The sequence below is a fragment of the Odontesthes bonariensis genome, chromosome 4 (genome assembly GCF_027942865.1).
Source record: "Odontesthes bonariensis isolate fOdoBon6 chromosome 4, fOdoBon6.hap1, whole genome shotgun sequence".
NCBI lineage: Eukaryota > Metazoa > Chordata > Actinopteri > Atheriniformes > Atherinopsidae > Odontesthes > Odontesthes bonariensis.
The window spans coordinates 18297846-18317508 of record NC_134509.1 but is presented as its reverse complement, the minus strand read 5'-3'; the positions used below and the strand labels follow the sequence as shown (position 1 = coordinate 18317508).

Below are 19663 nucleotides of genomic sequence, written 5' to 3'. Positions count from 1 at the left end.
GTGCCGTGTAACAAACAGGAACTTTCCTATGAACTATTTCTACGTTGAAATGTAATGAAGGCTTGTGATTCTTTATATATGTTATTGACCAAGTGTGCAACAAGTGGCTCCGTGGCGCAATGGATAGCGCATTGGACTTCTAGTCAAGCACTTGAGCAGTGATTCAAAGGTTGTGGGTTCGAGTCCCACCGGAGTCGCATTTTTTTCTTCCCAGTTTGGTTTATTTTTAAAATTTGTTTTATAGTGAATAATGTTTGTAAATTGGTCTGTCTAACAGTTATGATATTAATCACGACAGTTTCAACACCTGCCAGTGTTACTTTTTGCATTTATTTACTTGTTTTAATCGATTTTTTTCACTTGGCTTTTATTCGCTTATTTCAATAATTTGTTTTGCTTATAATTTCATATTTCTGTCTGTTAAATTAATCTATTTACCAATCTGAAGACAAATGTAGTAAATTAATGTAATTTTGTGCCCTTCTTTTGTATTTATTTATAGGCATTTAGAATATAATAAAGGGAGTCTGTATTATTGCAGCAGCAGAGGAGCAAATACAAGCAAACTATGTGAAAATATGATACAGAAAGGCAGAAATGAGCGGTTTTAAGCTGATAGTTGTTGTGTGTCACAGAGAGAAGAGGTCCGAACACATCCTAACATTTTCCTAACACATTGTAACATGTCCTAACAAGTCCTAACCCAGGTCCGAACCTAGGTCCGAACACATCACAGAGTTTCAAACGAGGTCCGAACACAATTCCGAACAACTCGTAACAAATCCTAACAAAGTCACATGAGGTAGAAGGCGGGGTTACCCTCTAAAAAGGCGGGGTTATCTTTTTGGACTATCGGCCATGTTTTTCACCCGCACCGCTTAATACCAGAGCGACAAAAACACAAGTAAAGGTCGGGAAACTTTGTTAATACTCGTAAAAGCAACGCCATGTCAAAGCCGAATGTTAAACCGTGTTACAAGACAATATGAGATTTAATTTACCATCCCGTTAGCATGTAATTCAACTTGTATTTCAACTTTCTTGTTAAGTAGCCGTTTTGCTAACGGAGCTTCTGCCTGTAATAACGTTGCTGTACACATAGCGCTGTGTGGCGATGGTGGGGATAATGGTGATATGACAGAATCAGAAGACCAATAGTAACTTATTTGTTTGTTTATTTCCTCTATAAACGCTGCCGATTTCTAGGGGAAAGCCTTAAGATGTGAAAGAATTGTGCCAAGTTTCATTGTCCTTCAGTGGAATAGTAATTTATCGGCAATCTGTGGTGGTATATCTTCTCCGGTAATGGAGCCTGGTTATGTGTTTGAGCAGAGCAGACAGATGTGTCCAGGTGTTTTAAACATGCTTAATAATTATTATTACTTTATTATATAGCACTTTTTAAAACATACATTTACAAAGTGCTTCACAACAAAAATAAAACAGTAATGCAAAACATGCCTTCATACATACATACATACATACATGTATAATTTCCTCCACTCTGTCTGTACACAAAGCCTAGCTTTACATTAAACTGTTTTATATTTCATGTTTGCAGATGACTAAGACAGGGAAACCCGATGCTTACTGGAGGGACATCTGTGTAAAATATGCCCAGGGCCAATACCACTTCTCAACTGGCGGACATCCAGGGTGAAGAAGTGGAAAAGGGCCCTGGAGAAAATTGATGCTTGTCCCCTGCAGAGCCACACGAAAGATCTGTTTGGGAGAAGCCTTCTGTGCTCCTGTGGGTTCCACATGGTAGGTGAAATTATTTAATAAGTCCTGACAAGTCACTGTAGCATGTGGATATATTTATTGAAAAATATATATCTGCACAGTTCTGGAGAAAACTGTGAGTGTAGGATTCTTAGTTGCATGTAGCATGGCCCTCTTTTTGTCACCGTGTCTCCTCTCCCTGCCTCTGCGCCGACTCGGACTCGACCTGCCTCCATCTGAACCTCTCCTGCCTTACTGGAGCCAGCGGCTGATGACAGGGAGGTTCAGTTTGAGGTTTTTCTGTTTGCTTCGGCCACCAGATGGAGGCCGTGCAGCGTTCTGACCTCCGCCTGCTCTGAGGCGCTCCGACATAAAGAGACACCAGCCAGACGACTCAGATTCAGTCAGCAGCAGGTCGCTTCACTCATCAGTCAGGTCATCGATCATGGCAGCACTGACGAGATCACTGGCCTTTCTCCTTCACCTGGCTTCCTCTCTGACGGTAAGACACCGTAAAACCGAAACTATCTGCATGTAAAACGATTAGAACTGTTTATGATGATCCACCCAGAGGTAGCTAGTAGGTTCACTAAACACATGATTAGAGTATCTTTTGTGATGGTCACAACACTGAAAAATGAGATTCAGCAAACAGCTGTGGTCTGTTATCTGAAATACAGACAAACTGTTTATTGTTCCTTCTCAAGCTGTTTGAGGATAAGTTACAACACTGTTCCCGTAGAGACGAGCTCACCTGCTGCCTTCTTCATCACATCTAATCTCAACGTGCGCTCGTGTAAAAGTTGACTTGAACAAGGAAACGATTCTCTCTGAAACAGCAACATCACAAGAAAGATCAACTTTAATTTATTCAACAAAAATATCAACAGATGTAATAATGTTAAAGTCATTTTAAGGTTAAACGTATCAGGACACGATAAAAAAAAGTGTCCAAACTACAGCACATGACATATTCCACAGTTTCATTATTGATGCAGCAAAGTCCTCCAGGTTTTCATGTTTTAAAGACAAACTCGTAGCAGCCTGAAAAGGTACATAAAACAGGATTTAATGTTGTAAAAGACGAGCTGATGGTTGTTAACTGGGAGATCTCCACAGGACAGAAACAGCTGGTTCAGATTCTCCTCCAGTGGTCAGAAAAACGTGCTGTTTACAGGTTTACACACCAGTTTCTCATGTTATCTCAGTCCAGGATGTTGGTTCTGTTTGTGTCCAGGCGCCCGTCCCGTGTGAGGAGAGGGTGGTCCGCCTGGAAGCAGAGATCCAGGGCCTGCTAAGAGTGATCAACGACCAGCACCGCTACATCCTGGAGATCCACGACAGCCAGTCGCAGCAGCTGCAGTACATCCCCAACACACACCTGGGCCCCGAGAACCTCTACAGGGGTGGGTTCACACGACACATCCACACAGAAGGAGAATGAACACAAAGTCAGCAAATGATCCTGAGTAATAATGTTTAAAGGGCCGACTCTGCATGTTCCATCTCGTGCAGCTGAACGGTTACACCATCGCTCTCTTTAGAGCAGTTTTTCTCACTATAAGTGCATTTAATAACCGTTGTAAAGGTTTGTTTTTAGTTAAGTTGTGTTAAAGGTTGTAGTATTGAGCAGCTTTGGTTGGAGATATTTCTCCAGCTGGATGTGAAATGAGCAACTTAAAACCATTTGTGTCAGATCTTTGAGTCCAAACTGATTTTACTGATGCTCTAAAGTCCCGTTGGATAAAAATAGTGAAGAAATGACGGGAAATTCCTGATGAAATGACTCCACAGATGACCGACTTGCATGTATGATCAGCTGTTTAAATGGTTTCATCTCAATGTTTAGCTGCAGCACCCAGAGGTTTCTCTCATTATTTTCAGATAAAGGACTTAATCTGATCAGAATTTTTCAGCTTGATAAGAACTCATTTGGCCAAACGCCTCGTTGCATTTTCCTCACCCCAAACCGTTGCTGTGACGCAGTTTAACCCTCACAGAGCAGCGGCGCCACGTTTACGGGAGGGGTGGTGAGGAAAGAGAAGGAGAAGACATCACTGTTGGGTTCTCATGTGTGAAAGGGGCTTCAGACGCCTGCTCCTTCAGGCAGGAAGAATCTCCAGAAGCGTGTTGTCACCTGGTGTGTGTGTGTGTGTGTGTGTGTGTGTGCGCAGACTGCTCTGAAGTGTTTGCAGACGGTAACGTAGCCGGCGGGCTGTACGTCATTCAGCCCGACGGCTCCCCCACGGCGCTGAGCGTCTACTGCGACATGAACAACGGAGGAGGATGGACGGTCTTCCAGAGGAGGAAAGACGGAAGGGAGAGCTTCGACAGGTGTGTGCGTCGCCCTGACACACGTTAAAAACAAACCTTTACACGCTTACATGTGAACACGTGTGTGTGTGTGTGTGTGTGTGTGTGTGCAGAGCGTGGGTGGAGTACAAGCACGGCTTTGGAGACGTGGTGTCTCCGAACGGGGAGTTCTGGCTGGGAAACGAGCCTCTGCACCACCTCACCTCTCAGGGTGCGTACACCTGCTCATTACGGCGCTCCGCCTCACGTTACGGCTCGGCAGCGCGTGTAACCCGCTTGTCTTGTAGGGAACTACGACATGCGCGTCGACATGGAGGACTTCAAGGGCAACAAGCGCTTTGCGGAGTACAAGAACTTCAAAGTGGACAACGAAAAGGTAAAAGTAAAGTTTAAAGCAGATCCCCCATGAAGCGTTCAGGAGGTCTTTTAATTCGACCGACTCTTGGTCTCCGGTCTCCTGCCCCCCCCACCCACACCTCTAACCTTGCCTCCTCAGGTTCCCATAACAGCAGCTCTTATTTAGACTGTGGAAGCTCCTGTTGCTACAGAAACAGTCCCAAGGTCACCTGGCTGTTCTTCCCTTCGCTCCTTTGTGGTCATTCTGTCAGTTGTGAAGAGAAGTTGTTTAACAAGCGTCGCTGCTTATTTTGGCTTCGACTGGTGATGGAGTTCCTGTGTGCAGATGTGCAGATGTGCTCCTGACAGGGTGGAACGAAGCCACAGGAACTCCATTTACCTCAACTGTTGCTTCATGTCCGACAGCCTGAACTCAACATGTTTCATCTGTTCAGGAGTCTGTTCCCACGCTGTGATGTCTCCGTTCTGACACTGAGGATACCAAGTGATGCAGAGTTCCAGCTCTTATTTTGTCCCATTCTTAGGCTGTGCAACAGAACGGGTCCAAAGTCAAAAGAATGTCCTCTTGGTATTAATCCAATCTGAATATTTAACTGCTTTTGGACCGAATCTTTTAAATATTTTGTCTCTTCACCACATCAGCAGCTCCAAACTGCCCCAACCAACACATTCCAGCTGAAATGTGAGTAAACAAGAGGAAACCTGGAATATGTTCAGTTCATACGTCACAATTAAATCAGAGTCCAGTTCGGTTGATTCTTGATGTCAGACTTTATTGAATCAACTAAATCCAAACATGAAACACGTTTTTCTGTTTATGCTGCTCGCTTGTTACGCTGAACTCTTCTTCTTGTGCTTTCAAACTGAACTTTATCCTCCAAGTTATAGTCACATCCCGTTCAGATCTTTTCCTCCATCCATCACCGACTTCCCTCCAAATTTCCCCTTTTTCAGAGCGAGACTAACGTCAAAGATGCCGTTTTGTTTTTTTTTAATTCTCCTCTCAGAACGAGAAGTTTCTACCATTTTAATTCGTTCACGTGAGTTTTTCCACAGCCAGAAGAAACATATTCATCAGCCGATCAAAGAAAGTTTCACAGAGATCACAGATATTTATTTAAACATGTAATCGATGCAGTTGGAGGTGAAAGTAACGACTGATGGTGAATCTGTCCGTGCGCTACAGGACCAGTACCAGCTCCACGTGGGCCAGTACACCGGGGACGCAGGGGACGCGCTGGCTGACGCCCGTGTGATGAATCCCAACAGCCCGTGCTCCGGCGGCATCAAATTCAGCACCTACGACCACCCCAACTACATCGACGCCGACAGAGACAACGGCCGCTGCATCAGACTCAGCAAGTCGGGCTGGTGGTTCTGCCGGTAACGCGCACGCTTCACACGCTTTGCCCGCACTGTGGCTTTCAACGAGGAGGACCATGTTCACTTTCTCCGTCTCCGCAGGTGCGACTCGGGTAACGTGAACGATCATTTCTACAACGGACCGTTCGAAGCCATGACCGACGACGGCGTGGAGTGGTACATCTGGCACGGCTGGTCGTACGCCATCAAGTCTGTGGTGATGATGCTGCGAGCCTCCGACCTCAAGCACCTGCCGGGCATCATAGCGCAGTGGCCGGCGCAGTTGACGCCGCCAGAGGACAACGACCATCCTCCTTATGGTCAGTAGGCGGAAAGCAACACGAAGCGGGCTCCGGTGGTCCGATCCCGCCCCGCCTAGCTGCCGCCTGCGTGCATTTGTCTTAAAGCTCGAATAAAACAGTGTTGCTTCCTCTGATGTCATATGGATTTTATTCTGTGTCCAAAATAAAACACGACTTCGTACACTGAGGCATGTTGGGTACACGTGAGGTTCAGGACACACACACACACACACACACACACACTTTTTATTCAACAGAAAGATCAGCGTGAGATGAGTCATCGTTTCAGATGTCTGTTTGGGGGAAAAGGGAGTGGGAGGAAATAAACTGCATATTTGTCTCAGGCTGAGCTGGTCTGACCAGCTTTTAGTCCGAGGGGGATTACATTCCACAGAGCAGATTAAGGTAGAAGTTGTGAGGAGATTACGGAGAGGAACACACGTCCACCGGTTCCAAGGTTCGTGTCAACAGTTCTGATCAGTGTTTGTTCCGGTTTGAAGTTCATCTGGAACAGACCAGCGATTGAGCTTCGCTCTTTGGGAGAAAAAGGAACCTCTTTAAAAGAAGGGAAAGGCTAAATAAGCTGTGCAAATCCCCCGTCAGGTACCCGTCTTCTTATGATCCGCCACAAATCCAAAGTTTCTCCGCTTCGTAGAAAGAGGAGCACGAGAACGAGACGGGTCCCACCACGGGTCCTCAGACCCTGAGGTGTGCCTGCGGGTCCTTCAGGTACGTCAGAGAATCAGGCCTTTGGTAGAACTCAGAGCGAGGCCAGTCCCACGCTCAGATGGAAGTGCATCGGTGCCACTGCAGCGTCCTCGCTTTCCACGTTTAACGCGTCTGACTCAAAACGCACGAGGCCCTCTCTGCTGTGACTGAGGAGTCCGTATCTGGAGCCGCTGCCATCTCCGAGGCTCGTTATCTGGGTGATAACGGCGCAGCTGTGGGGAAGGAGGCGGAGTTCCGCGGCGAGCTGAAGGGCGAGGTTGGGGAGAGGCGGCGGGGGCTGGCCAGCAGGTCGCCGTTGTGCAGCTTCCACAGCAGCTCCTCGTTCTCCATGGACAGGCGCTTGTTGACCTTGGACTCCTTCTGCAGCGTCTGCTGCAGGACGGCCTGCTCGCTGGACAGCTGCCTGCAGGGGGAGACAGAGAGCCGTCAGACAGAGCATTTCATCCGAATTTCATCAATAAAAACTCTAAATAAAGTCAAAGCAAACTGTTCCGTCTTAAAGGCTATGAGCTGAAGGAAAGGCTGCTGGGAGATAAACCCACATGAGCAGTGTTGGAGCTGCAGCCGAGGGCAGGTCGACAAAGTTTTATCTGATGGAGACAAAGGCTGAAAGGGTTCTGACAAACAGTCCGGGCACGTTCAGGACTTCTAATACAAACCAAACTGACATAAGTTTTTCTATTCTTGATTTTTGTAAAGTGGCTCCTTTAGTCTTTTTTTCTGAACTGAAGAAGTATAAAAAAAAACAACAACAACAAAAAAAAAACACCAAGAAGACAGAAATAACTTTTTATGCTCTGTAACTTTCAAAGAGAAAAGATGAAGAAATTAAAGAATCACTGCATGAATCAATTTACAAATAAGCTACACGGGCTGTATGATGGAGCTCCTCCCCCCAGATGGTGGAGCTCCTCCCCCTAGCTGTAAGGCTGAGCCCCGCCCCCCTCTGAAGGAAACTCATTTCAGCCGCTCGTATCCACGACCTCATCCTTTGGCTCACTATCCAGATCTGTGCCCACAGGTGAGGGTTGGAACAAAGATGGAGCAGTAACCTGAAAGCTTCTCCTTCCGGCTTCACCACAACGGACCGGAGCAGCGCCCTCATTACTGCTGACGGAGCCCCGATCCGTCTGTCCATCTCTGACTCCAACTAACTATCACTGAGAACCAGATCCAGAGATACTGAAACTGCTCCCCCTGAGGTAGAGACTCATCCCGACCCAGAGGGGGCGCTCCACCTCTTTCCTTACATACCTGATAATCTTTCCTTCTGCCCAGATGTTTCAGCTTAATATGTCATCTCTTGAGTTTCCCATTAAGTTTAAATAGATGTTAAGCAGCTAAGTTAAAAGGTAAAAAAAACCCACAAATGCTTTAATTTATTCATTCAGAGCATTCTGTCCTCTTGGCTTCAACTTTCACTTCTAACGTCGTCCGTCTTCATACTTTCACTCCTCAGTTCAGAGTAAAACTGAGTTTTCTTAGTTTCAAACTGCCTGAACAGAAGATCCAAAATAAACACAACAACACCCAAGGGGCAAACAAAATAAGTTTAGAATGAAGTTAATATGAAAGCAGAGAAGTATAGGGGAGTGTAAAAGTGCGTACTTGGACAGAGCCGCATGTTTGTCCATCCTCGCCCTGTAGTCCTCATTCTCCTGCTGGACCTTCGTCAGACACTCCTCCAGCTTCACGTTCGTCTCCACCTGCAGCGATCGGTCACATGGCGGGCTCAGATTAACACTTAAATACGAGCATTACTCCTAAAAACACGGCTTAAAAAAGGCACAATGAAGGTGGAGGAAGGGATGCCAACCAGTTTGTCCATCTCCATGAGCTTCTTCTCCTTCTGGTGCAGCTGGTTGTTCTTGATCTCCAGCACCACCTTCAGGCTCTCCAGCTCCTGCTCCAGGTACACCGTGTGGGAGTCCTTCTGCACAAACAATCAGAGGAAAGGCTGGTTCATGGTTGTGTGACGCTTCCAGACCAGCAGGGGGCAGTCAAGCCCCACAGAGAAACAGATGCTCAGCTCTCCCTCTGCTGCCTGAAGTCCTGCAGAAGCTCTTCCAGCTTTTTAACCAACATCTTTCATCTCTGTTAGAAATGTTTCTGCTGGAGGAATTCATCAGTCCTAAAGCAGGTGTTTACCAGATTCTTGTCGCTGAGGATCCGCCGCCTCCGCTCCTCCTCAGCTCGCAGCTTCTCGCTCAGATCCTCCTTCTCGGCTGACAGCTCGGATATCTTCTCCTGCAGGACGGACACAAACGCCTACTGAAGTGAAACTGAGTGACGGTTCAGTCTGATTTCAGGGAAGTTATCGGCAGCAGAATCTGGACTTTTAGAAAACATTCCCATGAAACCACGTGCTGGGAAACAAATAGTCTGTTCAGAACTTCGAACATCTGAAGTGGTGAAACTCTGACGCTGGGAATGTGAAGCTCAGAGATTCTTACAGAGAGAGAAGTTTCCGTCTCTTTCAGTGTTTTTTGCAGATCCTCCAGCTCCGCGTGCTGGATCCTCCTCAGCTCTGAAACAACAAGCATCAACGGTCACATGACCAAGCTTAGACATTCAGTTGTTTGACCATCTGAACACACACACACACACACACACACACACCTTCTATGGAGCTCTCATACTGCTGTTTGAGAGACTCCATCCTCTGGCTGTGACCCGCTTCCTGGTTCTTCCTCTCCGCCTCCTGCCGTCTTCTCAGCTCCTCCACCTGAAGGAACAGAGCCTGGTGTTAACATGTAACCTGCGTGATCCAATCACAGGTGGGCGACTCTGAGAGCACTTTGGACCGATGCTTCTTTAGACTTTAGCACGTCTCAGATTCTCCTGGACTCATTTGTAAGAATTCAAATGAAACTCAGACAAACGGAAGCTTTTAAAACTTTCCCATCGGAGCCAGTCGATGAAGAAGAGGTTGTCTTTTTCTTCTCAGATCCGTTATCGACTCTGAAGCATGAATGAAATGATGCCCGATTCTGGTTTAATATTCCTAAAAGCTCGATCATCGGTCCTCCTGAACCCAAACTCAGTCTCATCTCGGATCTGCAGGAGCAGATCTTTATATGTTTGTGTTGTCCCAGAAACTGGTGAACACCATAAAAGGCACCTCTGCAGATGTGAGTGGCACATCTGCAGAGGTGCCTTCAGGATGCAGAGGTCGTTACGACTCTAAAGAGGTTATTCATAGATGTAGAACTGCGTTTCTCACTCTGACTCATTTTAAATTCTGTAATAAGTTCATTTAACAGAGTTTTATGAGTCTGAGGTTCAAACATTTTTTTTTTGTTTTTAAATAAATCTTTATGGTGGATGATCTCAGAAAGAAATCATGAAAAGCAGCTCGTGTCCAGATATTTATTTTCAGATGTGGATCCATGAACGTCAGTTTTTAATCATCTTCCTGAATGAGTTTTTAGTTTGAAGAAGAAAACGGACCCCTTATTTCCTCTTTCAGCTGCTGTTACTGGAGAAGTCCAGGTTCATATTCTTTTAACTTTTGCTTTGGCTCTCCAGAAGAAGTGATTTCGCACAATTAAACCTACTTTCTGACAGCGCTGATCTAACAGAAAGCCCTGAAAGATCAGCTGCTCACATCAGCAGCCGTCGCAGCCATCGCTCAGGTCGCCGGCAGCTCTGATTGGCTGTAGAAGTCAGCTGCAGACAGGTGGAGGTGCGCCAGTTAAAATACCGGCTCTGAGAAGCAGAAACATTTGCAGCTCCGCTCTAAACATTCAGATTCTTACAGAATAACAGCCAAGATGGACCTAAAGATGTGGCTGCAGAGCTCTGATCCAATCAACCGGGACAAAGGTGAGCATGACGGTCAGAAAACTCTCTCCTGTGAGCAGCTGAGTGCTGAATCCAATCATCCAATCAGACTCAGAGGTCAGGGGAGCTGCCAGCAGCCAATCAGAGCTCTCAGTCCATCACACCTTTAATCAGGTCGTGTTTGCTTTGTAACCGTCTGCTGGGTAATTATCTGCTTGTAAAACCTGGTTTTATAGGAGCGACGCACGCTGAGGAACCTTTTGCAAAACTAACATGTGTCGGCTTGTTGACTGTGCATGTGTGTGTGTGTGTGTGTGTGTGTGTGCGTGTGTGTGCGTGTGCGTGTGCGTGCACGTGTGTGCGTGTGGGCCGACCTGCTGCTCCATCAACACGCGACATTTGTCAGCCTCTTCCTGGTACACCTGGTGCACTTTGTCCCACTCTGTTTGGTAAAAGCTCCTCAACCTGAAACCCACAGAGTTCAGAGGATCGGATCAGTTCAGAGGATCAGATCGGATCAGAGTCCCAGCGAACAGCAGCTTGAGCAGCAGAGGTGGACGCCTCACCTGTCCTCCAGCTGCACCAGCTCCTCCCGGTGCTGCTCCTCCAGCCTCTTCACGGCCTCCTCCAGGCTGACACGGGCCTCCTCCTTCTCCCTCTGCAGACGCTCGCAGCATTGCGACGACACAACTGGACAAGAAACACCAGAAGAACAGAGACAGAGCAGCTGTTAATGAGTTCAGACGCACACACAACTGGTCCGTCGTCTCCTGGAGGGGGAGGACGCGCCTGCATCGGTCTCAACAGGTAACCAGGAGCATATTTTCTGAGTCTCTGCAGTCAAACACATTCCAGTTTAATGAGTTCTGCTGCAGATCGACCCTGAAACATCTGCGAGTCAGCCCAGAGGTATGCAGCAGAACTCCCTCCTGTTGGAGCTGCAGGCACACGCACGCTTCCCTCCACCCGTTATCACACGGCGCTCCAATTTACTGCGGGTCTGATCTGAAATATTTAGGAACAGATCCAGACACCAGGCAGAGCACAACATTTACACAACGCCTCTGTCAATATCAGTTCTGTGTGAGTAACAGCCGGCTGCAGCCGGGACAGTTGCTGTTTCCCCTGAATGGAGCTCTGTGTGTTCACTTCACCGTTGTGATGGAGACACCGCGGCAACGGCAGCTGACAGCATCTCGGACACAACTTCTCTATCACAGACGGGAAGTGTGTGTGTGTGTGTGTGTGTGTGTGTGTGTGTGTGTGTGTGTGTGTGTGTGTGTGTGTGTGTGTGTGTGTGCAGCAGGTGCAGACAGTGACATCATGCTGGTTACAGCACCTAAGGACAAAGCTGCAAACTCATTTTATTCTGCATCTGATCTACATTCTTTCACAGCAGAGCAGGTTTCATTCATCACTCGTATGCAGTGACCTCAGAAGCTTTCAGGGAACCAGATCTGTGCTTCTAATACAGCAGAGAACAGGTTTAGAAAAATTCAAATATGACCACAAACAGCTGGAATACAAAAAACGAAAAAAGTGGGCACAAAGAAGAAAGAAACAGAAACAGAAAATGAGCGGAAACGGAGACAATCTTCACTGCAAAGACAAGAACAGAGAGAAAATGCTGGTGTAGACCCACGAAAAAAACGGACCAAAGCAGCTCAATTATAGGATTCTTTCTGCACATTTCTGCATTTAATCTGAGCGTAGAAGAAGAAGGAGGAGAAGGTGGAGCTGAAGCTGCAGTAACTTTATGCCGTAAAACCAGAAAACTATTAAAGCACCAAACAAAGCTCAGTGTATGAACAGACAGCTGTGTGTGTGTGTGTGTGTGTGTGTGGTGACAGCAGGGGTCTATACATTGCTGACATTCCTCAGCTCTGTGTGCGAGGAGACGAGCCAAAGGTCGGCGCGGCAGTAAAAGTCGGCGGCAGCTCGAGGTGACGGATGGAGGGAAAGTGGGAAGAGGAGGGCAGCTCAGACCAAAGGGTTTCACTTCTGGGTTTTATGTGTTTGCACACACACACACACACACACACACACACACGCACACACACACGAGTGTGTGAAGGTTCCTCGTCTCGGTGAAGCGCGATGGTTGTTTTTAACCATCAAGGTCAAACTCGTGCCTCAGAGGCAGTCATGTGGCGGTCTGCCAGACCCTGCGGAGCCACCGAGACACCCCAAACACACGGAAACTAATCGCTTTACCGTTTTATCAGAGCAGAGCAGAGCAGCAGGCTCACTGATCTGCTCCAGTTCCACATCTGCACTCAGACACATGATGGAGATGTGTTCCACCAAGTCTGCCTCCGTTTCAGGTCGGGTGACTTGCTGACGCTGCGTCCTTCTGTCACATCCCCACGCTGTTAAATTCACCCTGAAATCAATTTATTCTCGTCTCTACTCCGCTCCAGTAACTCCAACGCAAGCTTTTCAGATGCTGCATCCTTTTTGTGAAACCCGCTTCCGCCTCTTTCAGCCTCCTCCTCCTGGACGTCACATGTCCTGATGAAATCACTGTGGTCATCAACTCTCAGCAGGTATCCCTGGCCTGGCGTTACGGCGCTCCTTGTCCCCTCTTTCGGCCCCCAGCTGGTCCCGGCAGATGGCACCACGTTCGCCTCGTGCACGTTGTATTACGATTACTAAGATCTTTGAAGTGAGATGACGGCACTTGCTGTGGTTTGGCTCTTGAAACTGAACTGAAGGGAATTTAAACGTCTTAAATTTCTTGGATCCAGCTGAAATATATCTGATCCAAGCGTCTGTCGCTGGAGGATAAATTAACTGAAGTGAGTGGAGTCATTAGGAAATAACTCAAAGTTTAGCTTCTGCTGACAGCTTTCAGCATTTTTACTGACTGAGCTGCTCCTCAGGGCGGTTCACAGTTTTTACACTAAAGTGTGGACGTTTAATGCAACAGCACATCGATGCTAATGCGCGCTCATAAAAGCAGCTGACAGACGTGTTTGCAGGTCGCAGCCTGCGTGGAGCTCCTCCCCCGATCCTCCTGAACAGCAGCTGCACCAACAACATCTCAAACACCACCGTGCTTTGAATGGCCGTTGTCCCGTCCCCGATCGGCTTCACCTGTGTGTGTGTCGCATGCAAATAGATTGGGGGGGGGGGGGGGGGGGGGGGGGGGGGCAGAGGCTCTTACCCAGCTCATCCCGCAGCTTGGACAGATCCAGGGACAGCTCCCTCTTCTGCTTCAGGGCGTCTTCACGCTGCAGAGAGAAGAAGAGCGGACGCCGTTTAGACTGTCAGACATCTGTCTGAACTTTGTCCTTCAGTTTATGAGCAAGTTTTTAAATCAGAAACTTTGAGATTACACAACCGCTCAGTGTTTGAACAACACTTTACGGGGAGCAGACGATTAATTTGTGTCGTTTACTTTTCTGGAAATTATTTACATGGACAAAACATTTCAGACTTATTAATGTCTGCAGCTGGATTGGATCAGCAGTGGTTGAAAGTCTGAACGCATGCTTTTCCCTCTCTGAGCTACAGGAAAACAAACACATTTACTTTATTTTCACTTGATATTTTACAGAGAATTAGTTTCACATCCTCTTTTCTGCTCTTCATTGAGTTCAAAGTGGGAAGATGTTGTATTAGTCCATCACTTGCTGAGTTTTGATGCTGCTTTTGCAAACAGTAACCACTCAGTGAAGCCTTTTAATAAATCACAGTGAGCAGCAGCTGAAATTTAGCTGATTTTATCTGAAACTTGTTTTCTTTCCAAGAATCTAAACTGAGTTTACAACATGTTTGGGATTGGATCAGGTAAGTTTATGTGAGCTTAGCACAGAGAGGACCTCACAATGTGAAGCCGTTGATGTAAAACACGCTTTGTGCCGTGATGAACGTGCACAAACGGCAGCCGAAGCTTTGCTCTTCGGGTAGAACGTCCTATTTAAAGATGAATCACGCCGTTGGAGATGCAGCGTTTTCAGGTTTTAATACAGAACATGAGGAAACACGAGCTGAATGAACGTTAGTTCAACAACTTTTCCTTCTGAACCAACGAACCACAGCTGCTTCAGTTCAAGCCGTTTCTGATTCTGATCACCTGAAACGCATTAAGGCATCTGATTCTGAATAAGCTGTACACAGAGAACAGAGGGGCCCGAGGACTGAGCCCTGCGGTTCTCCACTGGTCAGCTGAACTGTCGAGGAGGGTCAGTGACCCAAAATGTTCCCAATTCCAACCCAGGACTCAGCATCAAAGGCAGCATTTAAATCTAAAAGATCTGAACCCGATCGGTTTCATCTGCCTGCACTCAGCAGGAGGTCGTTGGTCGAGCAGTCTCTGAGCGGTGAAGTGCTCTAAAACCAGTTAAAAAACACTCATCATTCATGAATTCTATCAACTGTACAGAGACAAATGTCTCCAAGGCCTTCGATAGAAGAAGACCGTTTGGGGATTGGCCCAAAAGTGTCCCGAAAAGAACCAGAGACATTAACAACTTTAAGATAACCGCTTCGACTGTGCAAAATACTCCTTTAAACTCGGATTTTTTCCACTTCATTTACAAAAAGAGTTGTAGGTTTGTGGGGCAGCTCAAAGTGCGTCCCATTAGAACACTGAGTGTGCAGTTCTGCCTCTCTGTGCAGTCACGGTGAGACGTTACCGCCTGAATCACTTCTAACATCCGCGTGTTTACACAACATCAGCCCGGCTTTATTTCAGCTGTAGGGGTTTCTTACAGGACAAGTCAAAGTTAAAAGAATCCTCTCAGCTTCCCGGAGTCACTTTCTGTCCTTTGAGACAGATGTTTGTCTGTCTTAAGACACATTTCTTTGCTTTTTAGGGGAGCTTTGTTGCAGCTGAGCCGCATGACGTCTCTCCTGTTCACAGGTTTCATCCCTCAGATGATCCAAAGCATTTCTTTCCATTAAGTCTGTACCATCTTTTCCATTTGACCTTTAAGCATCCAGTTCTTGTTCATCTCACAACAACATCAGCTGGGACGTCCAACGCAAAACAACCAGAGAAAACCTGAAATATCACCTGGAACAGCAGCTGCTTCAGCCTCTGTGCTGCCTGTTCATTTCCAACACTCACACCGAGGCCGACACACAGCTTTCCAAAGCGCACGGCTGCTCTCCAACACAGAACATTCTGATCCTGCACATCTGCATGCACCCACGTCCCATTTACCGCTTTTAGAGCGTCACACAGTGGCAGAGATGGTGGAATTCACCGTGAAACACGGCATCTGTACTGCTGCCGTCTTACTTTCTGACGCTCATAAAGTCCATCTGCTGTCTGATCTGGGGTCAGATCCAGTGAAAGAAGAAAGACTAAAGACAACAAAGAGGGAGGACGGGGTGAAAAGGCACCGAGACGGTTCTCACAGAGAAGATCCAAAACTCTGAAGTAGCAGAAAATATGTTCACAGATGGTTGTGGAACAGCTTCTGTGAACAACCTGAGCTCAGAGGCTGCACCTAAAGCCACAAAAAGGAGGAAAATATGGTTGTAAAATTCCTTCCTGACCACAAACTTTCCAGAAAGTTGAGCTTAAAGCGAGAGCCGTGGAGAGAAAGAAGAGCAGCGGTAAAGGAAACACGCACCTTGCGTTTCTTTTTGCGGCGGTGATGGGGGGTCTTGCTGGACTTTGAGTGGGCTTTGCTCTCCGTGGAGCCCATGACTGAACAAACACTCCTCACAGCTGTTCCTCCTCCCGTCCCTCACCGGTCGCTCAGCGGGCACAAACCTTCCTCCCGTGTGAGACGCTCCGAGCACATCCACTCCTCCCCCTCTCTACCTGTTAACCACAGACCTCCCCCGTCCCTCCCCCGTCCCCCCCCCCCCCCCCTCCCCCGTTTCTCCTCCTCCTGCCTGCAGATCACACGATGAAGGAATGTCAGTTATTTCTGCAGCACCTTCCGCTCTTCGTATTCTGACTCTCCACCATCAGAGAAAACTGGTTAATCTGCCTTGAAGTCGTTCCAACCTTCTCTTAACTTTGTCCTGGTGAGTTTCAGGAACCATTTCTGCAGTAAACTGGAGCACAGTTCAAACTTCAGCTCATTTCAACTCCCTGGAAGCAGTAAAATATCCAAACAGAATCCAGGAAACTGAACAGAGGAGCAGAACTGTAGAAACAAACATCTTCCTGCTGAAGAAAACTAAAAGCTGCCACCAGCTGTTTGAGTGCAGACCCACAGAAACCCCCTGCCCTGCCCTGCCCTGCCCTGCCCACCCACCCCTCAGGGGAGCTCAGCTTCACACCAAGTCTTCAGTTTATATTCACCAGCCACCTTCCAAACATGCAGGACAGATAAGATATGGCCTCATGCTTCAGATAAAAACAAACACTGCTGCATTCCTCCGCCTCTTCAGCCCATCACTCCGCCTGCTGCACCACCTCTCATCGAGCTGCACATCTAATCAATATCAGCTCCCGCTCTGGAAAGCTCTCTGAAGTCTCTGTGTTACAGTGATCTGCAGTAAACAGCTGCACAACTGGGGCATTTATCTTCGTATTCTGATCAGATGCCGGTTCAGAAAGCTGATGCTGAGAGTTACACAACAGCGTCACAGTCGTATGTGCACGATAAGACGTTACTGTGCAGATAATCAGACACAAAGATAACAGCTGGACTGTTTAATTTACAGCTGTGATGCAGAACACGGTGTGCAGCAGCACTTTATGAGCTGCTGATGAACTCAGTTTACAGCACGGGTCGACATGTGGAATCTGCAGGTCTTACAGCAACAAGCCTGTGCAGCGAGCCCAAAGACTTCCTGAGGTCCTAATCACCAAAGATGTGCAGGGACAGGCTCCAACAGAGGAAACGTGGCTCATCAGACAGCAAATATTTACCGAACACGGTTGCCACATCCGGGTGGCGTCCTGCTGCTGCTCTGAACCAATCAGCAGCCTCCAACCTGTGACGGAGCCGCCGGCTGGAAAACGTACCTAAGTGTGTAGCTTTAAACGTGGATGCACAAGAAGCTTTTCAAAGTCACATTTTACATTTATTTAGTGTGTAAATCTGCTTTTTTCTGTCTGCAAAGTAGCCAAAAGACAGAAGAACAGCGAGGAACCTGATGATGAACCCACGTCTGCCTCCACCTCCCCGACAGGCAAAACCATCGGGTTCAAGCCTTCAGGCTCATTCATTGCTCTTCTGTCATGAATAAACTCTGAGAAACATCAAAGCATTAAACAGCAGCGCTGCACACGCCTACATATCACAGCGTGGGTACACGTTAATGTCACATCGCTGTGGCCACGCCCACTCCTTATCTACCATCTACGGCTCTGACACGGAAATATGAACTTTAAGCTGCTGCTGTTGACAGTTTGCACCTCAAACTCTGCTGTGCACAGCAGCCATAAACACGGCCCGGTTTCTGGCTTCTGCACAGGGGTTTAATGCATTTTAGACCCGATAAGAATGTTTTTGAAGCAGTGGTTCTGACTTTAGATCAGATTAACCAACAGCAGAGACTTTAACTCGTCTTCATCGTCCTGGGGTTTGTCTCCAAAGCGAAACCCTCTGAACTAAACCAGAAGACGTCTTTCACTGGAATCATTTAAGCATTTTTCACTGGGACCCACAGAGGTTTTAACTGGAAGATCAGAAAGTAGCACAGTGAGGAGCGTGCAGGGAAACCACACACACACACACACACACACACACACACACACCTCTCCCCGCTGCCTCAGTGCTTCCTGCTAAAAACAGCAACAACATTTTACTCCAGCAGCACCTCAAACAGAACCCGTCTTATCAGCCACTGATGCTGGAATTACAGGCCGAGCCTGCTTTAGTTCAACCTGCCAAAGGGGAGGAAGATAACTGATCCGTTTCTCCTCATTCACCCCCTTCAAGTGGAGTGAGACCGACCTGCACTCACATGAACAAACATCCATCTCATCCGCCTTTAAAGTGGCGTGGAGAAGAGGAAGCGAAGCCCCCATGTTTACTAGTCATCCTGCACAGAGTCTCCTTTAGAGGCAGCCGGCACGTCACACCTGAGAAACGGGTTTTAAAAAGTCCAACAGATGCTTCTTTTTACCACCAACGCAACGTGTTTATGTCTGAAGGCTGAAAATCACCTCAGAGAACTGGAAATTAAGGAAATACATAAACCCCGATGATACAGAAGGTGTCTTTTTTTCTGACAAACCCATCAGCTCAGAGAGCTTCAGCCAGTGTAAAGCTTCCTCAGATGATTGAAACTCCACCTTTGTGGGTGGAGATGAGTCGTCTCTTTGTTTTGTTCTAGCTGCAGAAGACAAACACCAGAGCTGGTCTCTATATTTAGTTTCCATTTGATTTTAAGGCCGATTTTCAAGGCTCTAAATGCTCGGACCGCCACCGAACTAAAGGAGCTTTTACATTGCCATATTCCAGATGTTGTGAACACTAAGACAGACGTGATTACTTCTTTGCAGTCTGTGGAACAACTTTCTGATTCAAATGAGAACCGCTGAGACCATCGTGTTTATGAAAAAATAACTTATGAAAAGTTTCTTCATCGCTGCAGCCAGAGTTCTGGAGAGAACGAGCAGGAGAGATTATCTCTCTCCAGTTTACTAAATGTCTAAATAACAAAGGAACCCTTCTTCACTGTTTATGGGAATGTCCAAAGATTCAAAAGTTCTGGAAAGATATTGTCAATTGTCTGTCAGCAGTCTTTCATATCAACATCCCTTTAAATGCTAAACTGTGTGTACTTGGAATCTATCCACTGAACTTCATACAAACAAAGAAACAGACCAAACTACTGGACTTTGGGATTCTACAAGCTAGAAGAGTGATTGCACTTCATTGGAAGAATATAGAGGCTCCTTCCATGAAACAGTGGATAAAAGGACTTTCAGAGTGCATTGGTCTAGAAAGGCTAACATATTGCTAAGGGAAAACTGAAAGAGTTTGTTCATCTTTGGGAACCATACATGAGCATTATAGAATCTGGATTGTAATGTATTTATTTATTTATGTTGGTTTATTTACTTATTTATTTTAAGGGAGATCGTTATTACATTGAAATGTATCTGTATTTCAGTTAAGAATTTTGTACTTTGAGTTATTGATGTTAGGATTTTGCAAGTTTAGGTATGTGTG

General features: G+C 46.9%; 2 protein-coding genes and 1 non-coding gene across 10 annotated transcripts in view; 2 read left to right on the top strand and 1 right to left on the bottom strand.

Moving 5' to 3' along the window:
• The first annotated feature begins 105 nt into the window (after positions 1 to 105).
• Positions 106 to 197, top strand: trnar-ucu (transfer RNA arginine (anticodon UCU)). The gene is given in 2 exon segments: positions 106 to 142; positions 162 to 197. It is a non-coding gene; the product is annotated as a tRNA-Arg (tRNA).
• Positions 198 to 1651: 1454 nt separating this feature from the next.
• On the top strand, positions 1652 to 6195 carry LOC142378613 (fibrinogen-like protein 1). Of its 2 annotated transcripts, XM_075463325.1 has the most exons (8): positions 1652 to 1764; positions 2043 to 2224; positions 2960 to 3128; positions 3897 to 4056; positions 4149 to 4246; positions 4323 to 4411; positions 5579 to 5775; positions 5857 to 6195. In XM_075463325.1, the coding sequence occupies exons 2-8, from the start codon at positions 2168 to 2170 to the stop codon at positions 6080 to 6082; spliced, it is 996 nt and encodes a 331-aa protein (XP_075319440.1). In that variant the 5' UTR covers positions 1652 to 1764; positions 2043 to 2167; the 3' UTR covers positions 6083 to 6195. The 2 variants fall into 2 exon arrangements, with proteins under 2 accessions (XP_075319440.1, XP_075319442.1); XM_075463327.1 differs by lacking the exon at positions 1652 to 1764 and having other exon boundaries at positions 1988 to 2224.
• mtus1b (microtubule associated tumor suppressor 1b) overlaps positions 6188 to 19663 on the bottom strand; it is a 58746-nt gene continuing 45270 nt past the window's right edge. For 6 of the 7 annotated variants that reach the window (XM_075463303.1, XM_075463302.1, XM_075463304.1 and 3 more), the window contains 9 exons: positions 13735 to 13801; positions 11135 to 11258; positions 10943 to 11033; positions 9405 to 9510; positions 9239 to 9312; positions 8934 to 9032; positions 8602 to 8718; positions 8394 to 8491; positions 6188 to 7188 (listed from right to left, as the gene is read on the bottom strand). In XM_075463303.1, the coding sequence (XP_075319418.1) occupies positions 6975 to 7188; positions 8394 to 8491; positions 8602 to 8718; positions 8934 to 9032; positions 9239 to 9312; positions 9405 to 9510; positions 10943 to 11033; positions 11135 to 11258; positions 13735 to 13801 (990 nt within the window). In that variant the 3' untranslated portion in view covers positions 6188 to 6974. Of the gene's footprint in view, positions 7189 to 8393; positions 8492 to 8601; positions 8719 to 8933; positions 9033 to 9238; positions 9313 to 9404; positions 9511 to 10942; positions 11034 to 11134; positions 11259 to 13734; positions 13802 to 16153; positions 16350 to 19663 lie in introns of those variants that run through there. The other variant, XM_075463310.1, reaches the window with a different exon arrangement.